General features: G+C 39.3%; 2 protein-coding genes across 2 annotated transcripts; one reads left to right on the top strand and one right to left on the bottom strand.

The window, feature by feature from the left end:
- The first annotated feature begins 7,247 nt into the window (after positions 1 to 7,247).
- LOC126376296 (capping protein inhibiting regulator of actin dynamics-like) lies at positions 7,248 to 14,021 on the top strand. The gene is made up of 5 exons (XM_050023619.1): positions 7,248 to 7,547; positions 7,957 to 8,153; positions 8,496 to 8,687; positions 11,755 to 11,934; positions 12,899 to 14,021. The coding sequence occupies exons 1-5, from the start codon at positions 7,454 to 7,456 to the stop codon at positions 13,124 to 13,126; spliced, it is 891 nt and encodes a 296-aa protein (XP_049879576.1). The 5' UTR covers positions 7,248 to 7,453; the 3' UTR covers positions 13,127 to 14,021.
- A 758-nt stretch (positions 14,022 to 14,779) lies between these two features.
- LOC126376246 (Meckel syndrome type 1 protein) lies at positions 14,780 to 22,407 on the bottom strand. The gene is made up of 7 exons (XM_050023540.1): positions 22,272 to 22,407; positions 21,596 to 22,084; positions 21,007 to 21,217; positions 20,021 to 20,176; positions 18,929 to 19,064; positions 17,352 to 17,587; positions 14,780 to 16,404 (listed from the first exon to the last, which is right to left on the bottom strand). Exons 1-7 carry the CDS (start codon positions 22,343 to 22,345, stop codon positions 16,183 to 16,185), a joined length of 1,524 nt encoding a protein of 507 aa, XP_049879497.1. The 5' UTR covers positions 22,346 to 22,407; the 3' UTR covers positions 14,780 to 16,182.
- Positions 22,408 to 22,714: the final 307 nt, after the last annotated feature.

The raw sequence follows: 22,714 nt of genomic DNA, 5'->3' as shown, positions 1-22,714 counted from the left end.
CCAAAAAATATGCATGTTTTATTTTTTTCCCCCGCCATGACTCAGTCAGACTGACCAAAAAAAGTTAAAATCGATATCTAAGCAGTTAATCCGTTTAAGTAGAATTTTTGACATTATGCGCTTTTGTCATTCTGCGCCTTTGACATTGTGCGCTTTTGACAATATGCGCTTTTGACATTCTGCTCTTTTGACAATTTGCTACCACTTGACATTTCGCTCTTTTGACCTTATGCTTCAAAACGGTTTCCCTCTTGCCTTCCGCCCCGCAGTACTCTGTTTGACGCGAGTGTGATGGCGCCCAGAGCAAACTATTTCAAAGCCCTACTAGGACTCCTGTCCTCCGCCTGTGAATAGTACTGACAGTTACTGCTGCCCTCTGTCGGGTTCCAGGTTATAGTCCCTGTGACTTTGCCTTTGGTTTTGGTTACATACAAGACCATTAACCTGGCCCTAGGGGGGACAGAGTCATCTTCTCTGCCCTCCACTGGGGCAAATCCTCTTCGACGCATCCTTGCCGCAGGGGTGGGCGCCTCTTGCTTCAGTAGGCCAGAGTGAGATGGTGGCTGAGTTCGCATAGGGACCCAGACTTACGGGGTATAACGTAGAACCCTTGCCCAGGGATACGGGTGAAGACCTCAACGGTTGCAGAGGCGGAGGTAGGAGTCGGGAAGGAACTAGTTACTTACATAAACAACAACCGGGACCAACGGCTTAACGTGCCTTGTGAAGGACAAAATGCATTTCGTGAATAATCAACAACAGACAGCATTGCAAATATTATCTTTGCTACCAAAACTTGTATTTTTTTATCATTACTCGCTACTTTCGTAGCCCAGCCAAAATTAAATCGGAGGTGTGGCCCGAAATGCCAAGTGATTTGATCCCTGACCCGCAAATTGTCGAGCCGGTCTCACGACCCACTCAGCCACCGATGTACCGCCATCAGTTGTATTAAAACACATAATAACGAGTTCTTACCGCGTTTAAATAACCGCGTAAACTTAAAACAATCAGTTGTATTATCGGCAACGCTTCAATGGGTTTGTTAAAGATAGGTGTGTTTTAAACTAGAACGCCTAAGGTTACCCACCTTTGTTTTTAGTAAGGAATTCATAATTCATTTATTCGCTTTAAAACGTAGGTACAGTTTTAACGTAGTCAGTATTTGGTATTAGGTCAACATTAGTTATGAAAATTATAACATGCAAATAATGATGTCAAGAATAAAGTATAAAATTATAAAAAAAATAACGAAAAAAGTACACGATCTTCTTCTTCTTATCGTGTGGGTTGTGAGGTGACGTACCAACCTCATCAACCCTGGTGTCAGGGTAACGATAAACATAATTGGATCGTGTACTAGGTTATATAGTTCTATAAAATATAAAATACTGATTACTAAGTAAATAAAGACAGATCTAAAACTAACGAAAAACATTTCCTGTTTTCTATTTATTAAATTATTTATGAATTTTGATCAAGAAAAACGTAATAATAAGTCCGACATTTTATCACGCTTTTTCATCATAGGTTGCTTTTTCGTACAAATTCCATAGCAATTTCGTGTTTTGACGTTTAATAAATAACTCATTTGATTAGTTGGAAACTAGCCCATTGGAATATTTAAAAAGTAATTACACCATTTAAAAATAGAACAGAAATTAGAAACATAAAAAAGTTAAATTGAAAAAAGAAAATGTTTTTCCTAAGTTTTTTATATCTGGGGGGTTAAAATGGCCACATCGAAGCAATTCATCTAAGAAAGCAATATTGCTATTTGACATTTGTTTGCATTGCGCACTTACATTTACATGCGCGAATGTCAAATTGCAATATTGCTTTTTTAGATGAATTGCTTCGGTGTGGCCTTTTTAACCCCCCTGTCCTTATTTAGTAATCAGAATTTCATCATTTATCATGAATCTAGTACATGACCCAATTCCAGATTAATCAATTAACCCCCTTAAATCACTAAGCCCTCGTTGTTGCTAAGTCAAATCAAAAGCCTTGGAGCGCCTTGTGCATTCTGGCAAATAGGTTGGCCGCTGGTGTCAACATCTCCACCAGCACGCAATCGAGCAATGAAACAGTATCAGAGATAAAAATGATCAGCTGAGATATACTTGTCTTGTTATCAGTAATCTTATTTCAACACCGATAATGATAAGAGGCTGATCGTCAACGGTCAATGTTAGATTTGCATGTTTAAAACTTAGTTTTTTTTTTCATCATCATCATCATCAGCCGTACGACGCCCACTGCTGGGCATAGGCCTCCCCCAAGGATCTCCACGACGATCGGTCCTGCGCTGCCCGCATCCAGCGGCTTCCCGCGACCTTTACCAGTTTTTTTTTTTAAGAAAACATTAATTTAATCAATACGTAAAAAACGAAACCAAACCTAGCTTAAACTAACTAGCGTAAACTTTCGGCCGTTCTTTGGCAGTAAAACAATTTATTATCTAACCATGTAATTATATGTAGCGGTCAAACACATAACCCTCCTTTTTGCTTCGCCGCAGTCGGGTAAAAAGAGCTTTATTACCTAAACTTTAGGCAGGTAAGGCTAGAGTATTAGAAAGAACAATTTGAAAAAGAAAAGCAGCCAGTGTCCTTAATATTAAAGAGTTTACAACGGGAATATTCTCACTTTGGGAACTTTCCCGGGAACGACACATCATTGGTCCATACCAAAGTCAGGAACTTAAAATGCTCTGAAGAAAAACGTCCTAAATAGTTATAAAGAATAAGAATAAAATAATATTGCCAGTAACAGTTTACATTTTTCTATAAGAACTAATAGGTATGCAGTGGCTGCAAGTTGTCTTTGATTACTTGTGGCTCTGCCCACCCCATTAGGGATTACGGGCGTGAGTTAATATATGTATGTATGTACTAATAGGTATATGAATATTACGGATACGGGCAAAAGGAAATGGCTCAGCTTGTGCTGCGATGGAGCCATGCTATGGCGCCATCCAGCGCTGGTTTTCAGTCATTTCCTCGTCCTGGGATATCATGCGGATGTACTTATTAGTGATATTCCGAATATCCGTATCCGTATCCGTATCCGCGGATATCCGAGATAAAAGAAAAATCCGTATCCGTATCCGTGTCCGTTACTTTTCACGCGGATCTTTTACGGATCTTTTTCAGGTGATTAAGTAGATTTATTAAATAAAAACCTATAAAATTTCATTCAGATTGTTTTTATTTCTTAAAATCAAATATTTGGCACCTTTATATTGCAAACATTTAGATAGATAGATCTTTATAATGAAAGCAAGATAAAATATTACTGTTATAACAATGTAATAACTATAACTTTAATCTTTTTTTTTAAGAAAATAAAGATCCGTATCCGTATCCGTATCCGCGGATCTTTACACTAAATATCCGTATTCAGATCCGTATCCGCGGATATACATTTTTAACGATCCGGCACATCACTAGTACTTATTATAATTTTTGTTTTTACAACTTAGCCTGAAATGGAAAAAAATGTGTCTATCTATACCTCTCAACGTCATAAAATACCTACAGAATTCATTGTGCAATATTATAGATCTTTAATTTATCAAATAAGCTACTTAAGATTCTTCACAATATATTGATTCATTCATTATAGAAGCGACTTCAGAAGGCACATCGGATTCACATTATCTAAGCATTCGTCATATATGCGCTCGCGCCGTCCACTTCTTATCTCCTTTAGATAAGGACTTCAATCGCAATATTTAGGTGTGAAATATTATAGTTCTAAGAAAATAATTCCAAAATAACTACTTATAAAAAGAACTAGTCACTTAAAAGTTATTTATACTCATACAGGCACGAAAATCGTCTTTTAAAAAGTAATTCGTAAAACTTTGATTAAAGAAAATCATGAGCTACTTATTTGTAAACGTTTCCGGAAATATTACAGTTAAGTACTTAAGTAATTTATATCGATAAACGTACCGATTACAGCTATAAATATCTACTTAAGTATTTAAATTCAATTACAAATAACCTCACAGAAAGGACAGCGCGAATATACAGAATAATATTCTAACAATTTATTAAAATATATTTGTGTTACTAGAAGTAAATTAGGTGTCGAAAACACTTATTAGAAACTTGTCGTGAACAGCATAAATAAACAAAAATAACGTACTCACATATTTAGTGGAGCTCATTCTTCTCACCCGATTCATGGGTTTCTTCTGCGCTCTTCTGTACTTATCTGCTGCCGCAGCACGGGCCGCCTGATCTTCTAGAACGAACCAGTCGGTCACTGACCCCCGCCTGCACGTTCCTTTGGGACACACACTGGCACGCTTCTCACTAATCAACTTTGACAACTCCTTTTTGAAATCGTCACTCACCTCACTCACTTTAGGCACTATCAGCTTTGGCGACGGCAATGTACTGAACGAGGCACTTTTTCTCTTTTTTCGTATCTTTTCTTTGTCAGATTGGGCGTAAGGTTCACAGTCACTGAGGTACGTCTCGCTAAAAAGTTCTACTGCTTTATCGAATTCGTCCAGAAGGTTCTGAACTGACTCTGTGTTAAACATGTTGACGACTAAGCCGCTAGACGCTGTTGTTACTGTCGACACACTAGAAGGTTTGGAGGACTCCGAAGACAGTTCTTTTACGCTTTTCAAAAACACTGTATCGTCGTTGTCGTAGTAAACGTTGGATATGTACTCCAGACTATCGTTGGAAGGCCAGACGTGTTCGATATCGTTACCGCTCCCAATCTGGAAAGATTGGCTGACATGGATGGATTTCTTTCCCTTTTCAATTTGTTCTTCAGCCTCTTCCTCAATCGCTTTCGGTAAGAACTCAAAACTCTTGCTTCTTTTGTAAATAGGGGTTTGTTTTTTATCCATCAACTCTTTGTTTCTAAAGAGCCAAAAGCGTTTATTTACTTTCTGATCATGGTCAGGTAGAGCTTTGCTGGCGTCATTTGGCGTGCGGTCTGTGCGCTCGTCCTCAACGATAGACTTCCATTTCGGTTTATCAGGAGTCCTGGCTTTCTTCAGGAAGCTGATTCTTGAAAACCGGTCACGGAAACTGAAGGATTTTCTCAGCGGAGAGACGGTTTCGTCATCGGAAGAGTTGAATTTCTCTTCAATCGGGGAGTCTGGTAAGACGGGGAGGCAAGAAGAGAGGAAACTGGATGGTTTAGCGACGATAAGGTCGCTGGCTTGCCCCCTGACCGGTCCATGGACGTAGTTAGGCTTGAGTCTGTCAGGCAGGTCACCCAGTAGGCCTCGCTCTATGAGCTGTAGACTCTCTGTATTGAGCTTCTTGAGTACATTAGGCCTCCTTACAGTTGGTTTCTTATCGTCCATCGCGAACGCTCGGGCGTCACCACCGGACGGCGGTGTATTTTCGACTGTCCGTATCTGTGTTACCATATCTAGTGATAACGTTTGATAACAGATAATATGATAGCATTCTCTCCACAATCGTCGCCACTTTTATGTGTTTTGTTTCCGTTTTATTTCATCTTTGTTTAAATTGAGATTGTCTTTTGATCTTATTTATAAACATGTTTTAAGCAATATCCCTTTGTTTTTCTGTTATTATCTATTAAAGCTTTTTGTGTATTCATTTTGGTGATTTGCGCACCGTTACTTTAACATAATAAGTGTACATACTTCCACACAATGTACGAAATAAATGTTGTTATGGAATTATTAATAAACGTACATGTTATGAAAGTTTTTCATGTTAGAATATCGTAAAATTCCAATGAAATTTGCACATAACACGTTACACGTTTTGCGATGAAAATACTTTTTAACTTACTTTAACGACATAAAACCGCAATCTATGTCGCATCGACGCTTGTAAATTCATTTTTAATTCGTTTTTTTTTTAATTTTAACACGTAGACTTGTCCACATTGCTTTGTAATTACCGATATTGTTCAATGATAATTACAATCACAATACTACACGATACAGACTTCTTGTCTGATGTTATTACTGTCACGCGAAGAAATTATTGAATAATTTACGCAAATAAGTGCATAAATCTCGCAAAACAATTTACGAAGTAGTCAAAGTATAATATCCGGTGTAATAAAAACAGTCTGCGTGCCTGGTGGACATTTTACGCTGTCACAGGTATTTTGTGATGAATTAGTGTTGTTGAATTAAATACAGGGTGTTAGTGATATCGTAACGAAAACTTTGAGAGATGATTCAGACCATGATTCTGAGCAATCAAGTGGATTTTCCTATCGTAAAGTTCATGAAAAGTTTAGTGATTTTTTAAATATTTTTTATTATTTTTTGTTCTGTTTTTTTGTTACAATGTCATCTGTATTTATATTACTCATGTTTAAGCAAATAAATTATCTTTATCCATACTTTTGCAACAGAAAATTCCATTTGATATCTCAGAGTCTCAGAATCATGGCTTGAATCATCCCTCGAAAGTTTTCGGTACGATGACACTAATACCCTTTTTTTTTAACGTTGGGAAATGCATTACGCATACTACGCCGCCCGGGGGGGGGGACGTGGTTATGTGGGACTCCCCGGGTGTCGCCACCCGGTATACCCACTAAAAACCCAAGGGTGTTCCCTCCTTGCCACCCTGTGGCGGGGATACGGGAACCGCGCTCCTCGCGCGTGTGACACTAACACCCTGTATTAAGTACACTAATACAGACAGATTTTTTGAGTTAATGAGACTTTCAAAAAAGTTAATGTGACATGGTTTCAAAGTGTATACATTAATTAGTACTCGTGACCGTACATAAATGTTATATACTCTGTAGAGTACCTAACTTACACATCATGTATATGAGTACTTATAAAGCATAGACATTTGTATGATATTTTCGTCCAAAAACCAGAATAGAATAGAGACACTATACTATGTATTTTAAAATGCACCCTATTCCCATGAAATATGATAGCTAAAATGTTTTCTAACTGATACAAAATTCTTTTCAATTCCTCCGTGACTAGCAGCATTTGAATTACTTATGAACTGGAGAATAAAGTGCTCCGTAACCTTGGTGAGGCGTTAAATCGATACGAAAACTAAAAAAAAAGTAAAGCTTTCAATTGACGTGAAGTACTTAATGTGGTGTCAAAGATTATTGTAATGGCAATTCAGGATATAACTTCACAGATTAAAAAGTTATTTTCGATTTTCCCTATTAAATTTCGTAACGTAGTGGTTAAATAAAATTTGTAAATATGGTGAATTTTACAGCAAAAACTCCAACGTACAAATGAGGTGTTATTAACTAAAGTTGTTGTAATTTTGAGTGTCAAAATTTTGCGATAACATTAAAAGGACGTAAGACAAAATCTAGTTACGTGAATTATTATGAGAGGTTATTTGAAATTACGGAGATAAAAAGAAAGTTGACGCAACGCAACTTCAATAGCAACAATAACACGCTCCCACAATTGTATCTGATTGTACGAAGGAAAATTATAATGGTGTTTTGTTATAAAATAATAACAGAGAGCCCGCTCCGGTCGGGCTGCGTATCACCGAGGAAGGCCTCGCCGATGGGACGACTGCCTGACAGTGAGTAATATCAATACATACTTTTATTTTTATCAGAAATGTTAGTTTCACTGACCGTGCTATATATAACGCCTGCAAGTTTTGATGAGCAAACTTAATATCTGTAAATTTTGCTCATGTTATATTTTCAGGCGTTTGTGTTTAGCATACTTTTCTACATAGGCAACGTTTTTGGAAAATTAGGTTTTAATAAGTAGTAATACCTCTCCTTTTGAGAAGTAGGTAATATTTATGAGAATAATAAAGTTTTTGTAACGGTTAACCATTACGGTTAAGTCGTAAAGTTAAAAACTAAGTCGTTCTCCTCCATTTCTCTTCTTTTCTTTTACATTTGGCCTTTGTTATATATTATGATGTTATATATTGTGTAAATGCGATAAGCTCCCCTAACAACAAAAAAATGTTACAGTTCACAGCTCCCTATCCCAGTTAATGAACACGACGGACTACCATGACGTCAGCGGCAGTATTATGGACGACATCCCAGACAGAGAGTGGAGACTCCTGGCCACCCTGCTCCGCAAGAGAGAGCAAGACATCGAGAGGGAGAAACTTGCAGACGAGTTCCGGAAAATGTGGCAGAAAGAGAAGGAAGAAAGAAATATGGTAACTCACTCTTTACTGGCTTTTGACGACTTGTAGTGGCTAACCAAAGAATAGATGAAATAATTCAAGGCAATTATGGTCTTTTTCTATCTAGTTTCTAGTTTAGTTAGAACATTACCTAAAGCCTGTTCGCCTGATTGTCCAAAAGTAAGATGATCCGTGCTTCGTGAGGCAGGTCAAGCCGTTACTGATGTAAGTGTGTAAACGTTAAATGAGCCATGTCGGGGGCCTTTGGCGGCTCAATAATAACCCTGACATGAGGTTGGTACTCCACCTCACTACCCACACGATAGAAGACGAAGATTATGCTAAAACGTTTGCTTGTCTTCCATAATAAAACAGATAGCAGCGGAGTCCTCAGAGCAGTACAAGAAATTCCTCCATCAGAAGCGAGAGGAACAGCGCCTACTTCAAGAGTTGAGGAGTTTCCAGCGGCAGACTGAGGAGCAGATGAAGCAGGGTCTCTTGGTGAACAGCTTACGACACAAGGAAAAACGCAGCGCGAGTGTCCTGGCTTGGTGCCATGATAAAAAGGTACTCAGAAGGTACTACTTACGTATAAAACGGCAACTCTCCGCTCCCCACCTGCGGCGGAGCAAGGCTTACCTCATGAACATACTATACAAACAACATGAACATTTCTTGGGACCAGAATCATTTATTCAACGTAATTATCATGGATAAACTTGTTGAAGGTCAATTTAATATTTTTAAATCTAAGTATGTCATTTCGCGAGGTGTTATGGGAAGAAACTGTAATAAAAAAGGGTTTAAAAAAATAAAAAGGGTTTTATTTCTGTAAATCTATAACAAACAAGTTACAGGGGCTTCCCTAAAAGTAGTCAGATGACACTTGTGATGGGAATGCCTCGCTCTTCCAACGCAACCAGTACAATTTGATTTACACTATATTGTCTTAAAGTAAAACTTAGGTAAATTAAACATAATACATGTGTGTGTATGTGTGTCTCTCTCTCTCTCTCTCTCTCTCTCTGTGTGTGTGTGTGTGTGTGTAATAACAACGATTCGTTTTTTTTTTTCCTGCAGAAATTTCGCTGCCATGTTTATAGGCTAAGTAAAATCTGCGTCTAATTGGGAGAGACCATCAATTCTCATCCAAAAAATAAACAAGTTCTTTCTATCAAACACAACATGATGGATAAATTGTTACGGGCGATAGAGTGATCCCTTGTCACCGAAAGGTTCTTCAATATCCATCTTAGGACTTCCAACAGTGGCTGCAAGTTGTCTTTAAACTGATTAGTCGTCTCCTGCAGTCCGTGAAGTCATCTCCTGCACTCGCTCAATCACTTGTAAGGGAGCACATAGATACGTCCAAAGTAGATAAACTAACATTTACACACGTGAGTCCTAGGGACGTCTTAAGAGCTTTTAAATCTTTAGAAATCAAAAAGACTGCAGATCTTCATGGTCTCTCTGTTAAAGTCATTAACTCCGTGATTGATTGCATAGCTCCCTATCTATCATGTATATTTAATAAATGTGTAGACAATGGTGTGTTTCCAGATTTAATGAAGCACAGTAAAGTCATTCCATTGTTTAAAGCTGGTAGTACTTCTGACCCTACTAATTTTAGACCAATATCTATACTACCCACGCTTAGTAAAATATTTGAAAAAATTTTATTACTGCAATTACTTCAACATTTCAATTTAAACAATTTAATGTCTAATAAACAATTTGGTTTCACAAAGGGTCGCTCAACAACCGATGCTGGTGTTGAGTTAATAAATCATGTTTTTCAGGCTTGGGAGGAGTCCAAAGATGCAATTGGTGTCTTTTGCGACCTTTCCAAAGCCTTCGATTGCGTTTGTCATGATATCTTGATCGCGAAACTTCGTCACTATGGAATAACTGATAATGCCATCGCTCTTTTGGAGTCATACCTTAGTGGCCGCGTTCAGAGGGTTGATGTGCATGGCTCCAGATCGTGTGGATCTAACGTCACTATAGGCGTCCCGCAGGGCTCAATTCTAGGTCCATTTCTATTCCTAGTTTACATAAACGACCTACCTAGTCTTGTAAAACATGAGGTGGTGCTGTTTGCAGATGATACCTCCTTACTTTTTAAAGTAAAGAGACGACAAGATTCCTTTGACGATGTAAACAACGCCATTTCAGAGGTAGTGGATTGGTTTACTGTAAACAACCTGCTACTTAATGAAAATAAAACAAAATACGTTTATTTTACGTTATCGAATGTTAGTAGGCCCCTCGATTCTATTATTGTAAAAAATAAGGAATTGGACCTCACGGATAGGTACTGCTGTATTTTTGGGAATTACTTTGGACGCTAAGTTGCAATGGAGTCCTCATATTGATAAGTTGTCCAAAAGGCTCAGCTCAGCAGCATTCGCGGTCAAAAAAATTCGTTTAATAACCGATGTAGAAACCGCGCGATTAGTTTATTTTGCCTACTTCCACAGTCTAATGTCGTACGGCATCTTGCTGTGGGGTCATGCTGCAGATATGAACAGCATTTTTGTTCTGCAAAAGCGAGCCATTCGGGCGATTTACAAATTGGGACCCAAGATGTCACTTAGAAATAAATTTAAAGAAATTAATATTTTAACTTTGGCATCACAATATATCTTTGAAAACTTAATATATGTAAAAAAACATATAGGATTATTTGCAAAAAATAGCGATCGGCACATTGTTAATACCAGGAACAAAAATAAACTTGCTTTACAAGTCAGTCGATTACATAAGATTACTAAATCTTTTAAGGGGCAATGTATACGTTTTTACAATAAGATTCCCATTGACATTCAGAATTTGCCTTTCAACTGTTTTAAGACAGTAGTTAAACAAAAACTTTACAAAAAAGGTTATTATAAAGTTAGTGATTATTTAGAAGATATGAATGCATGGGATTAACTGTCTGAGAACTGATATTAGGCAGCTAAATTACTCAATTGTATACCAATATTTTATGTTTTATGTTTATTTTTATTTTTTTAAAGAACGTCTAGGGCCCTGTGCCGAGGTTTTTCTTGCAGCTTCTTTTCCCCGGCTATACAGGTTGTGAGAAGCTGCAGTAGTTTTAGGCGGATGAGACGTTCGTTATGTAAAATTGACGATTCAAAGTGTAACTATGTTACCTACTGAATAAAGATATTTTTGAATTTTGAATTTGAATTATTTGTGGATCTGCCTACTGCATCAGGGATTACAAGCGTACGTTCCGAACGGCCTCTGTGGTCCAGTGGTTGAGTATTGGACTCACGATCCGGAGGCCCCGGGTTCGAATCCCGGTGGGGACATATCACAAAAATCGCGTTGTGATCCCTAGTTTGATTAGGACATTACAGGCTGATCACCTGATTGTCCGAAAGTAAGATGATCCGTGCTTCGGAAGGCACGTTAAGCCGTTGGTCCCGGTTACTATTTACTGATGTAAGTGAGTAATCGTTATATGAGCCATGTCAGGGGCCTTTGGCGGCTCACTCATTACCCTGACACCAGGGTTGATGAGGTTGGTATTCCACCTCACAACCCACACGATAAGAAGAAGAAGAAGAAGCGTACCAAAAACGAACCCCCACAGTTTAAATAATACTTACCTAATCTTTGGCAGACATTCGACCTAGTAGAGAAAGTAATAGACTCGGAAGCGAAAGCCCTGCTGGCTGCAGACAGGAGGTGTCGTCAGGATGCTGCTGACGAGTGGAAGAAGAAAGCTGAACTGGTGGACTGGCAGAAGAAAGCTGATGAGGCGAGGAGACGGAAGAACGCCATGCTGAAGGAGACTTCTCAGGTGAGCCGTAATAGCATTAATAATAAAGAAAATATTGTGTAAAAAGTACATAGGTTTCATACATTTAGCATTAGAAATAAGGTACAAAGTAGGTTACTGTTGTCTGCACTAGGCTGAGCCTGTGTTTCAGACGACTATATTCCATTTGGGTCGTGTACTAGGTTCAAGATAAATTATGAAATTCTGATTACTAAATAACAACAGATCTAAAACTAACAAAAAAACATTTTTTTTCTATTCAACAAATGTATGAATTTTAATCAAGAAAATACAATAAGTCCGACATTTTATCACGTTTTTCTTTGACGTCACAGTGTGCTTTTTCATACAGATTCCATAGTAATTTTGTGTTTTGGCATTTATTAAAAAGTAACTGATTTGACTAGTTGGCAATAAGCCTATTGGGGTAGTCAGATCAGAGGTATATACATTACAAGGTCAACTAAGTACCCATACCTCACTGAGGTTTATATTAGACCAACATGATAGGTGGTGAACCGGTGTTTCAGATAATTTAGAGATAAGCTACAAATTAGGCTTTGTTGGCATCTAGTTTTCGGAGAATGGTTTATACTTGATTATACTATTGGTCTCCGTGGTCCAGTGATTGAACGTTGGGCTCAAAATCCGGAGGTGAACGGTTCGGTTCCCGATGAGAACAGGTCTAACAAAAAATCACTTCGTGAGTCTGTCTCTGGTTTGGTTTGAAATCACCTGATTGTCCGAAAAGTGAAAAAACACGTTTTTAAACAGTTGACCCCGGGAATAGTACCTAAGTATGTGGTCGTTACTTGAGCCACAACAGGGGCTTTGCCGGCTCAATAATGACCCTGACGCCATGATCGAATTGCCCTGTAAGTACTGATCATTCTACGATTCCCAAACCACGAAGTTTCTCTCACACACAATGTTTTCTGATTCAGTATTCTGATTTAAGTAGGTAATCTTTTTTTATATATTTCAGCGCGTAGCCATAAACAACGCCCTGAGTTCCTGGGAAACCGCCTTACTGAAGGAAGGAGTCAACGTGATGGATGAGTTCAAACGCGCGCAACACGCCGCGCACGCAGAACTGACACACTTGCGCAGCGTGCGCCTCGCGCGTGCGCGGGACTCGCGACTCAAACGCGCGCGGAGACTGGCCACTATCACTCAGCAACTGCGCGAGGCTGTGCGCATGGCTAGATCTTAAACATCGAATGTAACCTGGTTACACGGTCAGTATTTTATCCATCTATGACCTCAGTTTGAACTGCCAGACTGGTGGATACTGGTACTGGTGATGATATAATTCCAAGAAAAATCGACAATATTAACTCCTGCCCAGGCCTGGTCTGAGACCTGAAACCGCCCCGGGCATTTGAGGGACGATCGCCCTTATAAGTGGGAGGCTCATAATAAAACAAGCGCCCTCGGACCTTTGCGGACCTACTGGTGGGATCGTTCAACCGTCACCACAACCATGGACTAGTGGTGCCGTGCCGTTGTACGAGGTGGACTGCTAGGACTAAACGGTAGACGTAAACCACCCCAAATTTACTGAAACGAAATGATGATGCAGACGGATTGTTTGAATTCATTGTAATAGATGACCCAGTGAATTTCGTATCATCCTTTTCCGTATTTTGTCATCGTTTAAACCTTTCCTAGACTTCCACGAATATTTCAAGACTAAAATTAGCAAAATCGGTTCAGCCGTTCTAGAGTTTTAGCGAGACTAACGAACAGTAACAGGTATATACATTATATAGAGTAGATATATAGATTATAGCAGAATTGTCATTGCCAGCAGCCAGACCAGCCGGCTGGCGGGGACCGGCCCTCCAGGTATCCGGTGCCCTATAGGCAGTCCAGGCCTGTTCCTACCAGATGATGAACTGGACTTATGAAATACTGACCATATGACCTGGCTAGAGTCTGTTAATTGACATCAGGCATTATTTTATGATCATTTAGATGAGAGAAAGAGCGTCTTCTAGCCATGTCACTCCATTGCGGTTTGGTGGCCCCAAAACACATATGATTTAGGGAGTGTTTCATCATTTGCTTATAGACTGCCTGATATAAGATATTGCTAAGTATCTGATGCCGGGGGGGGGGGGTGTTTGAAATCTAAGAAAGCAATATTGCTATGTAACATTTGTTTGCATTGCGCACTTACTTTTATATACGCAATGACAAATTGGATATTAAAATGGCCATTTTAACCCCCGAGGAAGTTGAAAAGGCCACATCGAAGCAATTCATCTAAAACGCAATATTATGCATTTTGACATTTGTTGGCATTGAACACTTAATTGACAATATGCGTTAATGTCATATTGTGGCCAAATTGTTGTCAAGTTGTGAAGTGTTTCACACGAGCAGCTCTTTGCTTTCGGCGACAATCGGCAGCAAATGTCGGTACGTCGGCAGTCGACAGCATAATACTACTAGTGTGTGAGGGCTTAGTTCTAAGCTGGTGAAACAACCCCTTCGTTTTAAAAAATGGCAATAAAGTTTTCTTGACAGTTGAGAAGATAGGTTTATATTAATTTGACAAAAAGAATCCTAATGTTATGTTTTGTTTAGGTATAGGTACGTAAAGAAAATGTTATGTTAATGATATTGAGAAAACTTAGTTAAAAAGAAAATGGTGTACGGAATTCCAAACACAATTTTCCCACGTTTTCAATTTTCAGCCAAACAAATGTTACCTCAATGAAAAATGTTACGTTACTTTATGTTTAATGAATAAAATACAAAATAGTAATTCATTTATGTATTGTTTCGATCTGTTTGTACATTCGTCTTAAGATTATCATGTTTATGTTAAACAAATAAATAATGTATTTCACTGACCAGATACCTACACTGCTTAATAAGGGACGGTCCAGGCTACGTTCTCCAAAGAAAATATAGATGGCATTGTACAGTCTTACAAATTTGTAACGTGATAATTACCTATTTTCTCATTGCTCGGGTAATTCCAAAATATAATGGAATGGCAGGGGAATTATATAAAAATAATTGTTGTTTGATTTTTGGATCAGATATGAATAGAATTATGTGCCTACCTATATTGCTTCTCTTTATTTTGATCAGAATAATAATTGGTGGAAGATGTGTTGTGCCTGGGTGTAATAACAAGGGTCATCATTTATACCCAAAAACAAGGATAAAAGATGCATTACGTCTGCTATGAACAGCGCCATCTATAGTTTATTCAATTCTCAATTATTTATTGCATTCCATGTAGTACAATGGGTGTTACATAGGCGTAGGAACTAAAACATGGACCCTGTAGGGCACAGCAACGTTGAAGGGAAGAGAGGAAGTGTGTATTAAATTAAAACTTATCATTTAAAAATTCGTCTACAGTATAATAGCTCTTTTTAATTAGCATTGTTTTTAGATTTTTTTATAAATAAATTAGTTTTAGTTTCATCTCTTAAGCACTTTGGGAGCTTATTATATATTTTAATGGACATTGTTTTTTATTTGGGAAATGTAGCCTGGAAAGTCCCTCATTTGGTATAGTTTAACTAATTAGTACTTATAATACATAACAGTCTTTGTTACGTTGTCAAATTAAGAAACTATCTAAGGTTCAAACATGGATCAGAGGTTTTAAGTTTACGCGGTTATTATCATAATTAAAACACATAATAACGGATTCTTACCGCGTTTAAAGTAGGGATATGAGACTCTCGATATTTCGACACTGTTTCTGTTGTTGTTGTCATCCGGTGATCATGACACTTGCAACAGTGTCGAAATTTCGCGAGTCTCATACCCCTACTTCAAACGCGGTAAGAATCCGTTATTGTGTTTTAATTATGGATCAGAGGTCTAAAATGAGAACATTGAGTATTTTGTGCAAAAAGCCTAATGCTACCCGATATTTGTTGTATATAAGACAATTCTTATTAAGTATGTGCATTTTACAACTTTATTCGTAGAAAACAGCTAAAATGAAGAATTGCATTATGTCAAACAAATTAATGTCAAATAACAGATGTTTTTATGAAATGTCCAAATTTGTTTCTAGACCCCAAGCTCTCTTTGGTTGACGCCAATAAGACCTGGTGTGCATGTGTGTATGCGTGTGTGAGTATAGGTTGGTAGCTGCACCATTGCGCACTTACTTACTTTTATGTGCGCAAATATGAAATTACAATATTGAAAGAAAGAAAGAAAGAAAGAAAGAAAGAAACTATATGCTATGCTATTGCTTTGATGTAGCCTTGTTAACCCCTCTTGCCACCATCAGTCTTCATGATCAGCAGTGAGTGAGTGCGTGGCAGCAGCGAGGCGAGCGCGCGCCCTCCTGTACTGGCGCAGCACCGCTTCAGCCCCTAGTAACAGCGCTGATGCACACGACCGTGCCTCACGCCCGTCCACTACACGCCCCTGACTGACACACGTCTGCGAGATCGTGTTCCAACGGACGTTGATAGATCCTGTTGTTACGAACTTGAAATTCGCGTCCTGTAAGAGAACGTAAAAACTCAAGTGTAGCTTCTTCTATCGTGTGGGTTGTGAGGTCAATTACCAAGGGTTATTATTCAGCCGCCAAAGTCATTGACATGGCTCATGTACAGGTGTGATCACCTGATTGTCCAAAAGGTAAGATGATCCGTGCTTGGTAAGGCACGTTAAGCCGTTGGTCCCGGGTACTACTTACTGATGTAAGTAGTCGTTACATGAGCCATTACAGGCTGATGCCTATAATGTCCTAACTAATCTAGGGATCACAAAGTGATTTTTTGTGATAGGTATGTCCTCACTGGGATTCGCACCCGGGACCCCCGGATCGTGAGCCCAATGCTCAACCACTGGACCACGGAGGCCGTTAAGTGTAGCTACCAGGTTGGCTACTAGCCCAACCAACATCAACCCGTAATGGAGTAGAGTGATGAAGTATGCTTCATAACTTTCCCCGGTGGAGTATTATAAAACGTTGGGGTAATAAGTAGTGACCAAAAGATCATCATCATCCCCCTAGCATTATCCCGTTATTCACAGGGTCCGCTTACCTAACCTGAAGATTTGACAGGTCCGGTTTTTTACAGAAGCGACTGCCTGTCCGACCTTCCAACCCACGAAGGGAAAACCAGCCCAATACAGGTTATGCCATACCTCTGAAAATGCATTTCTCGGAAATGTGGGGTTACTCACGATGTTTTCCTTCACTGCTGAGCATGTGATAACCTTTTATGATTTTAAACATGAATTCAAAAACAAATTCGACAATCATTGGTTTAGGCCTGTGCTGGATTCGAACCTGCGACCTCAAAGTGAGAGGCAAGCGTTTTACCAACTGGGCTATCACAGCTCTATACGTAGTATTATTCTTTATTCATTCAAGAAGCAGCTATTATATAGTAGAACTATTTCATAGTAGTGCATCATCCATCACACAGTTTACAACTTACATGTAATTGCGGCTTTGCGAAAATCTCCAAATCCTTGATCAGATGGCATCCTCCAACAAAGAACCTGCGGTTTTCCGCCTCCACGGAATCCAACTCTTCAGGCCTAGAGCAGGACAGTTGCTTGGAGAAACGGCCAGGATTTAACGACAAAGGGAGATAGCTATACCCCTCCGTCCGATGCCGACCCCACCAGTCCGTCGATATCGCTTCGAAGAACACTTGTATAGGGGCAGATTCTGAAAATATCGAAAAGTGTTTGTTTTTTGTGGTGTAAATAACGATATAGTGACTAAGATTGAGAAGGGAATGTTAACAGGTTAATAGGATTACGGAAGCGGTATATAAAGCGAAGGTTGATGGTAGGGCGGGCAGAGGAAGACCTAGAAGGACCTAGTACATTGACCAAATTGGAGATGTCCTTAGAAAATTAAAGCACATAATAACGGGTTCTTACCGCGTTTAAATGGGGATATGAGACTCCTGATATTTCGATACTGTTGCAAGTGCCATGAGTCTCATATCCCCATTTAAACGCGGTAAGAACCCGTTATTATGTGCTTTAATTTTCTAAGGACATCTCCAATTAATTCTTTCAAATATTCTTCCTCTCAGACAAGGTTCGCGCCCAACTGGACACCCTCAGGCCTGTTGTATTAAACGTTATGAGAGCCTTCAGCACTCCCCATTTGTCCGGCCAAGTAATTAATGCCATCTGCGGCAAATCTAGAATAAGTCACGTCAAAAAAAGTCTCTCAGTCTATACGTATATAACTTTAAGACAACAGGCCTGAAGCACCTTCGTGCTTAGGTGGGTGTGAATCTCGGGCCAGGACGTCGTATAAGAGGATTATGCTTGAAAGAACCGGTCTGCAGGGCTGACATGCGTAACGTGATAAAATTATCGATCGACTCAATAAAAGACTCAACGGCCTCCGTGGTCCAGTGAGTGAGCGTTGGGCTCACGATCCGGAGGTCCCGGGTTCGAATCCCGGTGGGGACATATCACAAAAATCACTTTGTGATCCCTAGTTTGGTTAGGACATTACAGGCTGATCACCTGATTGTCCAAAAAGTAAAAAGATCCGTGCTTCGGAAGGCACGTTAAGCCGTTGGTCCCGGTTATTACTTACTGATGTAAGTACGTAGTCGTTATATGAGTCATGTCAGGGGCCTTTGGCGGCTCAATAGTAACCCTGACACCAGGGTTGATGAGGTTGGTGCTCCACCTCACAACCCACACGATAGAAGAAGAAGAAGAATAAAAGACATTGGGACCCTTACTATGGACAAAATACCCACGGCAAATGGTGTTGGTGTTATTTTAAAGGCTGAGACGTCTCACTTACGTATTTGGGTTCACATATTAGCACCAATCGACAAAACGATATCAGAATCGATAAAATGGCATGTGAGCCCTACTGGTGTGGGCCGAAACCGGTAAATGCGGAAAAAGGGATAACGTCGACCGCGGCTCCACCAGCGTGGTCGGTATCGGATTCTTAGTTTTGCGAGCTGATTGGCCATAGTCCAACAGGAAAGTAGGTAGGGTAGAGAAGAAGAATAATTCTATAACAGACCTGAGTCTGTGGTCATCTCCAAAGTAAGCTCAATAATGTGGCTAAAATGCCACTCCTCGATGTCTTCTGTTCTTATGGGTTTAGCTAAATGACTCCGGCCGTGAAGCGCATCGTTGCATTGAATGTCATCAGGGACCTTAAAAAAAATGTCTCATGGAGTGTCACTGTGTATCTTGTGTCCTTTGTGCTCAACAAAGTATTTTGTCTATCTATCTATCTAAAAAAGCGTCTGACCCGTGTGGTACCTAAATACAGTATGAACCTACGTGATGTAAGTAGATACTTTAGATTATCGTAAGTTTGTTCCCTCAAATTAAGACGTTATAGCTGTTCAAATTTAGTGCAATATCGGTAAATACTGGCCCCGATTCCTGCAGACACCGCCTAATTTTATTTTAAGTTATATCCGTCATTTTCATATCCGTCGAAAAGGAAAGGGACGGATGATTCGCAGCTCTTAATTTTAGGAAGAATGAGTAAATGAATGAATAACCCGGGCGAATCAAAAAGGTATGTCGCTGGTATGCAATCCGTTTGACGTGCTGTCTACTTACCTGTGTCGGGTTATTGACTGATGTAAAATTTTTAGACGGTTGTTTTAGATTTGTCCTTAAAATTGACGTGTGTTCCATAAATTTTATGCTTGTCGATTACCCGTCCTTTTCCTTTCCGGCGGATAAGAAAATGACAGATATAACTTAAAATAAAATTAGATGGTATTTACAGGAATTAGCACCACTGTGTCATTAAACTCCACTACGCGGACTCCACTGCGGATTGGTGGAGGACGCACCTAACCCAACCAGAAATGAACCCGGATTCTGGTTTCATGAGCAAAGTATCCTATCAATCACACCGCAGCAAAGAGGTCATCTGCACATCACGCCTGCGTCCCCGAAGGGGTAGGCAAAGGTAAATACACGCACTACTCGCCAGCTACAATGATATTATACTCCACTCCAATCTAATCAGTCATCCCGTGATCGTGGCACTTGCAACAGTGTCGAAATATCGAGAGTCTCATATCCCTATTTTAAACGCGGTAAGAACCCGTTATTATGTGTTTTAATTACAATGATATGTCAAAATTACCTGTATTGTAAACTCAATATACAAATCGTCCACATCAAAGTCCGTAGCGGTGACCAACTCTAACGTGACGTAATAAAGTTTCTTCCCCAATGGCGGCATTTCGAAGTTCACCACTTGTTTCTGTTGACGCTCCCATTTCTGGTGTAGTTTACGAAGCTGAAAATTTACCACATATTTTAAGAAAACATTACTTAAGCTTCTCAGTTTGAGGTCGCAGGTTCGAATCCAGCACAGGCCTAAACCAATGATTGTCGAATTTGTTTTCGAATTCATGTTTCGATCATAAATTCTATTAGCGGTGAAGGAAAACATCGTGAGGAAAACTTGACCCCGAGAAATGCATCGGAGGTACCTATGTGACCTAACCTGTATTGAACTGGATTTCGCTTCGCGCGTGGGAAGGTCAGACAGGCAGTCCTATATACTATGTCACACACCAGACACTCCATACAAAAATCTCATTACGTGCAAGCGAGACGCAGTTGACGCGCTCTCTCCCTTACTCCATGGCGGCTTACGGCCATTTAAGGCTAAAGTAAAACGCAAAGGGGGGTGAGGTCAGCGCCCGATACTAATGGGCGGGCGGACTATCATCATCAGCCCATTAACGTCCCCACTGCTGGGGCACGGGCCTTCCCTACGGATGGATAGGGAGAACGGGCCTTAAACCATCACGCGGGCCCAGTGCGGATTGATGGTTATTAACGACTGCTAACGCAGCCGGGACCAACGGCTTAACGTGCCTTCCGAAGCACAGAAGAGCTCGAGATGAAAACTTTTTTTTTGTGGTCACTCATCCTATGACCGGCCTTTGCGAAAGTTGCTTATCTTCAACAATCTCAGACCGAGTGCGTTTATCGTTGCGCCACCGAGCTCCTCACGCGGGCGGACTATACTATAGTATTATTCTTTATTCTAAAATTATGCTAAGAGCCCCTCAAAAATTGGTCTGGCACCACCATAGACTAATTTCAAATTACTCTCACCAATGTAACCAATTCTTCTCCACTCTCTGTCTCCTCAAAATCGACTTCAACTGAGTATTGGAATCCCCACTGGACTCCAGTCTCAGATTCTACGGTATACGGGTTCAAATCCAAGTTGTTCACATCCGGAGTTATAATCAGGTAGTTATGTATGGTGTTGTAGTATAGGGACAGAATGATTGCATCCTGTTTGAGAAGTAGTTGTGAGTCTCTGAAAGTAAAACGGTTTTTCTTTTTTCAAATCAAATCCAAAATCCGACCAGGGAAAAGTTGTTTTAAGTTCATTCAAAACCATTTCTAACTTCACAAATGTAAATAGGCCTCTTCTGAAGCAACTGTGTATGGAGCATCCTCCACTACACTGTTCCTCTATGGGTTAAGGAAGGTGCCTGATTTCGTAAAGTCAAAAGTTAGGAGCCCGAATATCAATTTTATAGCTAACAAGATTTCCCCCTCCTTCCTTCCCTTGTTATTTTATTTTTTCCCTAGTGGGAAATAGGTGTGAGTCTATGTATGTATAACAAGGTTTGGGTTGGCTAAAACAGTTTGATTAAGCTGAATACAAATCTCAGACAATCTAGGTACTTACTCATTGTAGTCCGAATGATCGAATACAACATGCATCGCAGTCCAGGGCTCCTCTTCTGCCACAACATTCTCTGTGCTCTTAAACAAATGCCCCATTGAACTTGTATCTTCCAACATCCTGCCAAACCTATTATCTAAATTCAACCTAGCTAAGCAAGAATTCAAACTGAGAACATTCAACTCTTTTAAATTATTATTTTTTAACTCCGAAGGCAAAGGCAAGTGGCAGTCATAGTGGATGTATGTGAATATTTTAGAGGATTCGTAATCTAAATTATTTAACATCTCATTGTAGTTTAACTCCGTTTCAGATATACAGTTATGAACATCTGTATAGCGTTGAAGTTCCCAAGCACTAAATACTTTTTCTTGCCATTTAAAAATGTATTCTTCTGTCTTATTTTCCAGTTTTGTAAGACCATTTGATTCATTTGCATATTCGTCGAATTTTGGCAGGGATAATATTCCGTCTTGTGGCTTAAGTTTCACTCTGAAAAAAATTTTTTTAATCAACTTCAAAAAGTGGGTTCTCAGTTCTTGTTATAATTTTTCTAAGTAATTAGACTCCTAACAGATTTGAAATCTTGTCCAAGCACTCAAAGTAGTCATTCAAATTAAATATATCTAAACTGCTATTATTTACATTTAAAAAATCTTTGGTCAAATAAGAAACTTACTTTATTCGTATATTTTCCACGGGCTTCTTTAACCAACGGACACCACTAACTTTAGAACGATTAAATTCATTCATATTTGCTAATAATAATTTAAAATAATGATGTTAAGAACATAAAATTAAAAATCAATTTTCACGTAGATATTCAAAACTTTCGTTTTGTTTACCAACAATGACAGTTCATTGCCATGGCAACTATTAAGCTACGTTCAATAATGATTATTTATATTTAATCACATAGATAGCTCTCTTTAGCAATACAAAGGTGTCTGTAGAAAGAAACAATAGAAATACTGTAAACTACAAGACAAGTTTGAGGTTAATTCAACACCATCAAATATGTTTCAACAATTATTGCAAGAAATAAATAAGTTAACACGCGTTCAGTTTAAAATTATATTTTCCTTATATCTTGCTAACGTCAATGCGTCACAGTCCTAGTGA

The sequence above is a fragment of the Pectinophora gossypiella genome, chromosome 20, assembly GCF_024362695.1.
Source record: "Pectinophora gossypiella chromosome 20, ilPecGoss1.1, whole genome shotgun sequence".
Classification (NCBI taxonomy): domain Eukaryota; kingdom Metazoa; phylum Arthropoda; class Insecta; order Lepidoptera; family Gelechiidae; genus Pectinophora; species Pectinophora gossypiella.
This window is presented reverse-complemented; position numbering and strand designations above follow the sequence as displayed.

Coding starts and splice junctions, on each gene's coding strand:
- LOC126376296 (XM_050023619.1), top strand. CDS start 7,454: ATGGTGTTTTGTTATAAAATAATAACAGAGAGCCCGCTCCGGTCGGGC. Junction 8,688..11,754: donor CTTGGTGCCATGATAAAAAG/GTACTCAGAAGG, acceptor AATCTTTGGCAG/ACATTCGACCTAGTAGAGAA. Junction 11,935..12,898: donor TGCTGAAGGAGACTTCTCAG/GTGAGCCGTAAT, acceptor TATATATTTCAG/CGCGTAGCCATAAACAACGC.
- LOC126376246 (XM_050023540.1), bottom strand. CDS start 22,345: ATGAATGAATTTAATCGTTCTAAAGTTAGTGGTGTCCGTTGGTTAAAG. Junction 20,177..21,006: donor GAGAAGAATTGGTTACATTG/GTGAGAGTAATT, acceptor GTAAATTTTCAG/CTTCGTAAACTACACCAGAA. Junction 19,065..20,020: donor ATATTGAGTTTACAATACAG/GTAATTTTGACA, acceptor ATTTTTTTTAAG/GTCCCTGATGACATTCAATG.